Raw genomic sequence first — 9,310 nt, 5'->3', positions numbered from 1 at the left:
AATCATTTTACTTTCCTCCTCCTCCTCCTCCTCCTCCTCCTCCTCCTCCTCCTCCTCCTCCTCCTCTTCTTCTTCTTCTTCTTCTTCTTCTTCTTCTTCGAGACAGGGTTTCTCTGTGTAACCCTGGCTGTCCTGGAACTCACTCTGTAAACCAGGCTGGCCTTGAACTCAGAGATCCGCCTGCCTCTGACTCCTGAGTGCTGAGATTAAGGACATTTGACACTACCACCTGCCTGCACTTTGCTTTATAAATTTTTTTTTTTTTTGAGACAGGGTCTGTCTTAGTCAGGGTTAGTATTGCTGTAATGAAACACCATGACCAAAAAGCAAGTTGGAGAGAAAAAGGTTTATTTGGCTTATACTTCCACATCATAGTCCATCACTGAAGGAAGTCAGAACAGGAACTCAAACAGGGCAGGAACCTGGAGGCAGAAGCTGATGCAGAGGCCATGGAGTTCTTACAGAACTCAAGACCACACCACCCCAGCATCCCTTCTGCACCCCATCCTGTAAGCTTGCAAGGCTCCCTAGACTGCTCCCTGCTGCTGTCACATCACACCACCCAAGCCCTCCTCCCACCACTGTCCACATACACCACCCTGGTTGTTTCTCACTGGCTGAGTCTCCTCTTGCTCCTTCAGCCCAGCCTGAAGCTAGAGAAGTACTTGAAGGGCACAAGCACAATCTCCTCACCAGATGTACCAGCCAGAAGGCTGTAGTACAGAGCAATCAGGAGGTGAAGGCAGTCCTTCTGATGTTAGTAGTCCTGGGTCCAGAGGGCTGAAGGCTAGGACAGTGAGACGGGCTTATAGCTCCAAGCCTCTCCAAGACAGGGATGACTGTGGGCTTCAGAGGCAGAGACTGATGGCCTGGAGGTGTGTGAGTCCAACCTTCAGATATCCAGGGAGGATGTGATCTCCAAAATTCACTTCAGAATTATAATCAAGTTACCAAATAATCAAACAATAGAAATACAAAAAGCATCCTCAGGGCAGGTGAGATGGCTCATCAGGTTAAGGTTCTTGCTGTGCACACCTGGCAACCTGAGTTCTATCCCCAGAACCTAAAAAAAGATGGAAAAAGAAAACCAGTTCCACCAAGTGGTCCCCTGACCTCTGTCTGCACATTATGGCAGGAATGCTCACACACACAATAAATTTTCACATGCGCCCCATGGACTGCAAGTTGGACACTCCTCCTAGGGACACAGGTTACCGGCTTACAGCCAGCAACAGCAGCATTAGCAGCGGCTATGCTACAACTCCTAAGCTCTGGGTGCCTGCATCCTTCACGGGCTGGCAGCTCCCAGGAACTTGCAGTGACTAGCCTCTTGCCTGGGCCTCCTACTGCTAAAATTGCTGCTGTGGAGCAGTGGCTACTTCTGCTTATGGGGAAAAGCCTTTCATTGGGCCTAATACTGCAACACCAGAAAGCAGCGAAGGAGGGTGTTGCGGCAAGGGTGCAGCATGCAGATGAAGCACTGTATCCACACCAATCACAACAGTTTCCAGTTACAGACTTCCCACTGAGTTCCAAGGATTGAAGATGGCCAGTCAGTGAAGGCATCCAGGCTTGGGCCTGGCTGTTGTCTAATGCAGCTGTGCCTGGAGCAAGGCCTCCTAGGGGCAGGAGCATGGCTTATGTACAGTGGTCCCCTGGAGTTGGCATGGTCTCAGCATGCTCCCCCAATATAGGCTGCTGTGGCTATGACCATTCTGAAGCCATGCCTGGTTTATGTGGTGCTGGGACTAGAACCTGGAACTTCGTGCATGCTAGGCAAGCACTTTACTGAACTACAGCCAAGCCTTTATTTATTTGGCAACTAGATATTATTTAGGCTTTTTTTTTTTTTCTTTTGGATACGGTCTTTCTGGCTTTGAACTTGTAGCAGTCCTCCTGTGTCAGCCTACCAGGTGTTGGAATCATAGGTGGGAGCCACACACAGGATCTCACCATACACCCCAGGCTGGTCTAGATTCTTCTGCTTCAGCTTCCTGAGTGCTGGGATTATACATGTATCACAACTGGCCTGCCTCTAGTCTTAAGATGTACAGCCCACCAAGTGACCCAGTAGTCCTGAGGGTGACCTTTAGCATCTGAAAGCTGAGGCTGGGAGGTGTGGGTCCTAGACTAGTGGGCAAGCAGGATGTCTAAGCAGTGAGCCCACTGCTGAGAATAAATGAAGCAAACAGCCCAGAGCACCCAGAAAGCATTGCTGTCGGGTGTCCACCAGAAAAGACTACTTAGACACAGGCTTACACCAAAAGAAAGTCTTAGCTGGTGATAACACTGGGTATTTGAAATGCCAGTGGGGCCCTGAGCCTTTTTCAGTGTGAGCTTTTTTTTTTTTTTGGTTTTTTCGAGACAGGGTTTCTCTGTGCAGCTTTGCGCCTTTTCCTGGAACTCACTTGGTAGCCCAGGCTGGCCTTGAACTCACAGAGATCCGCCTGCCTCTGCCTCCCGAGTGCTGGGATTAAAGGCGTGCGCCACCACCGCCCGGCTCAGTGTGAGCTTTTAAGCACAAAAACTCTACCCTGCGTTGACATACTTCGGTTATCAAGAACAGTTAGCCAGAAGCAGAACTACAGAAGCCAAAAAGCAAGGTTAATACATTTAGAGACTTTCCTAGAACTATGGACTTTAATGGATTAGGTCTTTTTGTTTTGACAGGTAGTGCTGTCTATGTGCTGAGTGTTACAGTCTGAATGGCACTTCCTTCATGGAGTCAGTTATGCTAAGGTCTGGAGGTCTGTTACAGTATGAGGTTGTGCAAGCAGCCACTGATTTACTTGGGGAGTTCCACCCCTCCAGGGGCCTGAGGAAATACGGCAAGTGGGGAGTATCTCCTCTGCATCCTGGGCCAGGGCTGTAGGGGAACCATGGATGGGCATAGCACCAATAGACACACTTGATCGCGGAGGATGACTATTATTGTCCAAGTTGGCCTTCTAGTGAAAAGAAGCATCTTTGCATGTGTTTTTCCTGCTTGGTGGGAAAGCCAGGGGACACATGGGCCTTTCAATATGTCTGTGCAAACTCAGAGGAAGCAAAGACTTTACTCAGAAGCTGCTGGGATGGACCTGATTGGTCCATCAAGGACACAAGGATGGTAGGAACAAGACTAGCCTGGGGTCTATAATCAAGTTGGTGACAGTTTTAGCTTCCATCAGGTGTATGAGCTGGGTTTTAGCTGTGAACAGGCAAGAGAGAGGAATGTAGTGTATGTGTGCTGACTGATGACCTCATCTGGAGGGCACTAGCTGTGTCCTACGCCTCCAGCCAGGAGACCCATGGGAAAAAGTGCCACTGCCCTGTGCTTTCACTACCAGTAGAACTTGGCTATATAAAAAACTGGACTGAGGTCTCCCAGACCTCATGACCACCAATAAATGAGAAGCCTGCCAAAGATACAGAATTCAGATTAACAATGTAATTAGGTGCACATCGACCAGCTGAGAAAACACATAACAGGCCCATCTAACTATAACTATCACACAGTTCAGGGACCCGAAAGTTGGAATTGACCTGCTGTAGTCACTATTGAGCACAGGGACTTGTCTTCTGCACTCTATAGGAGTCCTGTGTCTACCCAATATGCAGTGTGGGGTTTTTTGGGCTGTGGGGTTGGTGGTTTTTTGAGATAGGGTCTCATGCAGCTTACACTGGACTTGGACTCAGTAAGAGACCCTACCTGGAACTGCCCCTCCCACTCAGCCTCCCAAGTGCTGGGACTACAGGTGTATACACCACACCACACCTGGCTTTTTGTTTGAGATGAGGTCTGTGTAGCCCAGGATGGTCTTAAAAATAAACGCAGCAATGCCTCAGTCTCCAGTGTTGGGACACCAGGAATGAGCAGCATGCCTGCTTTATTTTGATGGACAAGGACTATACATCATCTCTACAGTTGATTTAGACTTTGGGAGTCTGGGAGCTGTGGACCTCCACACATATGCCCACCATGCTGTCCTGTTCTAGCCACACTCAAAAACCTCCAGCCCTGTCACTTGGCTTTGGCTCAGTGAAGCCTTGGTAATAGTGAGTCCTGTGGCCGGCAAGTATCCCTCAGGCCAGCCTCCACTCAGCACATGACTTGAGACTATGTGGGCTTCCTAGCCCACATCTTCCAGCAAACTAGTACTGCCTTTGCATCCGCTACTGGAAGGCCATGGTTCATGGTGGCTACATCACACATTCCATCACATCATGTTCCACTGTCTGGTTTGAAATATGGTCCACACGGGGACCTTGTGACCAGAAGGCAGTCAGCTGGATGACTCAGAAATGATTGTGGAATTCAAAAATAGGAAGCTAAAAATATGCAGGGCAGCTGGCTTCTAGGAACAGGCGGGTCTGTGGTTCCAACCCTTGGTGGGGGATGGGCAGGAGCCAAGGTCCTGCTAGGAGCTGAGGAGTGAAGGGTAGGCAAGGTGAGTGTGGGCTCTGGCTGGTCATTAACAGGGGAGTGGGATTGTGTTGATGCATCCAGGACAAATCTGGGCACAAGCTGGGTAGATGCAGATTTGTGGAGTGCTGTCCCTGATGATACCCATGTTTTAATCCCCAACATGGTTGAAGGGTCTTCCTGTGGTAGCCCACAAGCTCTGTAGCAGCAGCAACTGAGACCCGATACTAAACTGTCACTTGAGGGGAGGGGAATGCAGCAAGCGACACAATGAAGGGGCTCCAAAAGCCATAGAACATTCTCTCAAATCGAGAAGGACACAGACAGGCCTGCTCATATCTGAACTGACCTCTGGAGAGCCATTTTGGACTCCTGAGCTGTTAAAAAAAAAAAAGAAAAGAAAAAGAAAAAAAGTGACATCCAAGTCTACCAACCTGTGACTTGCCACAGGACACTTAAAAGGCATCACCAAGAGTCTCAGTGGGGTTGCCCAGGCTGCCTACAGTGTGGGCCCTAAAGACTTGGGCCTGGGTGAGGCTGCCACACTGGTGACGATGGCACTTGAGAAGCAGAGGCAGGATGGTCAGGAAGGAGTTCAAGGTCACTTCAGTTATAAGGCCAACCCAAGTAACATCTGGGTTACAAGACACCCTGTTTCAAAACAAACCCAAAACCCTCAAAATGGGGGACAAGGAGGAGGGACTAGAGAGGAGCACAGCAAACACCCACCAGACACCTTGAACAGGCCTTTGCATATTCTAGGGAGCCAAGATAAGAGGGTTGTGGCTACAGCCAGGTGGGATATGGGGTCAGAAAACTGGACGAGTCCCCAGAGTGGTCAGGAGAGGCCTAGATGGCCAAGAGTTTGAGCAAGGCAGATCAGCCAGATGGATAGGTGTTGGACTGAAAAGCACAGTAGGCCTGGGGCTGGGGAGGGTACAGTTCGAGGTGCCGCTCTTCACTGTCAGGTGAACCCTGTGTCTAGGAGCCTCAACTCCAGACATGAACTTTTGAGATAGTGTCTTTCCACATGGTCTCAGCTGGTCTGTAGTCTGCTATGTAGGCTAGGCTGTTCTTGAACTAACAGATCAGAGATTCACCTGCCTCTATCTCCCTGAGTGCTATGATCAAAGGTGTACCCAGCCAAAGGTGTGGCAAGTCAGGGCCCCTTGCTGATGTGAAGCAAACCAGACAGGAAATCCCACCACCCCATTCACAACTAGCACCTAGGGCTGTCAGGACACTGTAGTCAGCCCTGTCCTACTTCTGAGATTAGAAGGGTCCTTGACACAGAGGAAATCCTGGGTGACACAGGTGTCTCCAGGTAGACACTTGCTTTTGTTTGTGTGAGACGGTCTCATGTGCAGCTCTCATTCAAGTTGCCATGGAGTGCAGCAATTCTCAACTCTCCAGTGCTAGGATTTCAGAGTGAGCCACTACATCTAGGCCCAGGGTACTTGTTTGAAGGCCATGGTAGAAACAGGCGGGCCACCCTTTAAACCAGTCCTTCCCAGAGGCAGCAATGTGGGTAGGCAATGGATTTTAGAATCAGTCCTGCAGGAGCTGCTGTGCCAGGATGAGGTGTGCCAGGCTCCTGCAAGGACCACTTGTTTGGGGGGCAGGTGCTGCTCTCTGATGGCCTCCAAGGAAATGGGACAGATGTCCTCAGGGCCAACTGTGAGGCAGCCAAGTGCTCTGAATTGAGTTGTGTCCTTCCCCGGGGAACAACAGGAAGGCTCTCAAACTTCCAACACGTGTGCCATCAGCTCCACCTTCCTCCTTGCGAGACCAGGGACTTCTCTCAGGGGAAGGAGCAGCAGTGGAGAACACGAAGGGAAACCTCCATGTGTCCCCAAAGCTCAGGGAGCAGAGGTTCTATACATACAGCTTTGCTTCAGGAGCCAGTTCAAGCTTGTGAGCGGGCTCTGGCCTGGATCCACAAGGTCTTCTTTCTTGGCACTGGGAACTAAGGCACTTGGCGATGCAGCACGGAGTGTTATCAAGTCCACAGTGACTCCTGACAGGAGCAGCAGGCTTGTCACAGTGCTTCTGAGGAAGACACGGTTGGGTCCCACAGCACTGGGGACACATCCTCACTCTCATTCACAGACCCCTGGGCCTGCACTGCTTCTTCCACCAGGTCAGCCACCAGGTTCAGCCGGCAGGCCCGCAGTGCCTTTACCAGTCCAGCCACCGTGGCTTGCTCCCTCTCGGCAATCTTCCAGACCCTCAGAGTCTCCCTTACCTGATCACTCAGGCTTCGGGGATACCTTTCCTCAACCCCGTCAATTTTGGCCTCAGACAATTTCAGCTGACGGGCCAGTCTCTTCCAGTCTCTCCCCACATTGTCACACACGATGTCAAATGCCACCCGCAGATCTAAAAGGGAAAACAGCAGCATGACTTACAGAAGAGCTCGGGGAAGTCTTCCCATGGCCACCACATGTGGACCTGAGCACTTCAAAGCCAACACCACTAAAGCCAGGCAGGTCTTGTGCAGGCAGAGACACCTAGCAGCCCAGGAGCTATTTCAAGAGACCTACATTGGCCTCCTAATCTGTCTAGTCCCACTCCCTCAGAATGGGTCACAGCGAGCTACAGCTTAAAAGACCAGAAACTGAGGAGAGGCTGGGGAGTCAGAGGGAAAAAAAACTAGAGCCACCTTCACACCCTCAATAGTGGGTTGGCCAAAGTCCCCCAAAGCTGCATTCACCTCATTCTACACTATGACCTTTGTTGGTTTGACTGGAGACCACACTCTGGAGCACGTGCCAGGCATAGGCAAGGCTGAAGGAGATGACTAAGGGAGCCCTGGGCAGTGGCTGAGAACCCCTTACTGGATTCCTGCAACAATACCAAACACTTAAATGCCTTGGAGATGTGAACACACAACCCATTTTCTTGTGTACCTCATATACACTGGCAGAGGAAACAATCCATGTTTCAAATAATTCTGTGTGTGATACAAACTGTTACAGCATGTAGTGTCAGTACCTGGGGTCTGATTTTGTCTGCACTTTAGATTTCAGAGCTTTTGACTATGGAGACTTTCATGGTCCCAAAGGCTCCTATGAGGAAGGCTTAGTCTCTCAATGGTGGATCCAATCATGGAAAGGAGAGCGGATCATGATAGCTTTGAGTCCCCTGGTGGATCAGTCCACTCATTCCTAATTTGATGGCGTTACTGGGAGGTGGTGGAAACCTTCAGAGGCAGGCCTAGTCAGAGGCAGTACAATGGCTGTATTGTTGGGGGAGTGCATTTTGTCCCAAGCTCTTTCCTGTCACTGCTTCCTGGTGGCCATGAGGTATTCAGCTTTGCTCCACCATGCCCTCAGCTGCTTTGATTTCCTGCCTCACTGCAGACCAAAAGCAATGGAGCCAGCCAACCAGGAGCTAAAGAAACCTTTGCCCCTTTAAATGGCTTCTTGGGTATTTGTCACAAGTGAGGAAGAGTCTAACACATGCTTAACCTGTATCCACATCCCAAGGCCAGACTGGTGTGGCTCTGTTGTGATTGCTATCCACTACTGAGCATTATGGGAAGCCATAGTGCCTCCTCTCTACTACAAAACGGAAGTGGCAGAGGATAACCAGGCACTGTGGACTCTGGACCGGGGAGCTGGGCCGCAGCACTGTTCTCCTTTGGCTAGGAAGCACACTGCTTGGGCAAAGGCACTCCCACTACGGAAATGGTGACGAGCAACAGGCACACTTGACCTTTGCCTACTCTCTTCACCTCTACCCTCCTTGGGGTTAGGGAGCCTTAGCCACATCCATTTCTTAGCTGAGGTTTCAATTTACCCGGAGAGTGTGTGTGTGTGGGGGGGGGGGGGGGGGCGCGCAAGCACTGCAGATCTCAGGTGAGTTATCTTGGTGCTGGGGCAAGCGGTAGCAGAGCGAGCGTCTCCTTAGCACGAGCAATACTTTAGGTTCAACTCCGGCACTGCAAGCAACACCACCTCACAATCTCCCTAGACCCGGCTCGCCCTCCGGAAAAGTGGGCGTGCCCCAGAGTCCTTCCTAGCAGGAGCACGCAAAGGGAACCCTGCGGCTAGGGCAGTGGCCAGGCTTCCCCGCCCATTCCCTGCCCCTGGGCCTCCTCCCGCCCCCTAGCCCACCTGCCTCCCCCGGCGAGGCCGCGGCCGCGGTCCCCGCTTCGAAGTCGTCTAGGCGTTGCAGTAGGTCGTGTCTGCGCAGCGAGGCCAGCAGCTCGCGCAGCAGCCCGGTGCGGGCGCGCTCCAGATCGTTCTGCTCCAGCAGCACTGAGAACAGGTCCAGGCCACTCTGCACGCGCTCCAGCTTCCGTTTGCCCACGCGCTCACGGCACAGGAACTTTAGCTCCATCAGATCGCTGCTCGACAGGCTGCCGGACAGCGAGTGCAGCAGTACCAGGAAGGGGTCCATGGCGGTGACGCGGCCAAGCTGCCCCTCAGCGATTCCACACAGGAAATCACCGCGGGCGTTCCCGCCCAGTGTCTCGCGAGAATTCCAGGTCCCACGCATGCGCCTCGAGTGTGGCCGTACCCGCTTCCGCCCGGGCTAGCAAAGGCTGACTCTGTAGTTTCGACGCTTGAGCCATAGTGGCTTCAGCGCTTGCGCACGGTGGTTCCCGCGCCTGCGCGGGCGGTGTAGCGGCGATGGTCTGGGTGGGATCTTGAGGTTCCAGGTTTGCCTGTGCGGAGCTGTGCAGCCCTGTGAGTGGGGTGGGAGGGCAGCTGCAGGCCGCAGGGATGCTTACTGCGGCAGGATCACGTTCAAGCACGATTAAAAAAAAAAAAAAAGATTTATTTATGGGCTGGAGAGTCGGCTCAGGGGTTAAGAGCACTGGCTGTTCTTTCAACTCCGAGCTCACAACTATCTGTAACTCCAGTTCCAGGGGCTTTGACACCCTCTTCTGGTAGGCAC

The 9,310-nt window shown here is 51.9% G+C and overlaps 1 protein-coding gene across 2 annotated transcripts; it reads right to left on the bottom strand.

Moving 5' to 3' along the window:
- Positions 1-331: 331 nt before the first annotated feature.
- Positions 332-8,865, bottom strand: Fadd (Fas associated via death domain). Of its 2 annotated transcripts, XM_052712137.1 has the most exons (3): positions 8,524-8,865; positions 6,651-6,784; positions 332-1,063 (listed from the first exon to the last, which is right to left on the bottom strand). In XM_052712137.1, exons 1-3 carry the CDS (start codon positions 8,807-8,809, stop codon positions 959-961), a joined length of 525 nt encoding a protein of 174 aa, XP_052568097.1. In that variant the 5' UTR covers positions 8,810-8,865; the 3' UTR covers positions 332-958. The 2 variants fall into 2 exon arrangements, with proteins under 2 accessions (XP_052568097.1, XP_052568096.1); XM_052712136.1 differs by lacking the exon at positions 332-1,063 and having other exon boundaries at positions 3,853-6,784.
- Positions 8,866-9,310: the final 445 nt, after the last annotated feature.

This window comes from Peromyscus californicus, unplaced genomic scaffold (genome assembly GCF_007827085.1).
Source record: "Peromyscus californicus insignis strain IS unplaced genomic scaffold, ASM782708v3 Scaffold_4__1_contigs__length_199733344, whole genome shotgun sequence".
Taxonomy (NCBI): domain Eukaryota; kingdom Metazoa; phylum Chordata; class Mammalia; order Rodentia; family Cricetidae; genus Peromyscus; species Peromyscus californicus.
This window is presented reverse-complemented; position numbering and strand designations above follow the sequence as displayed.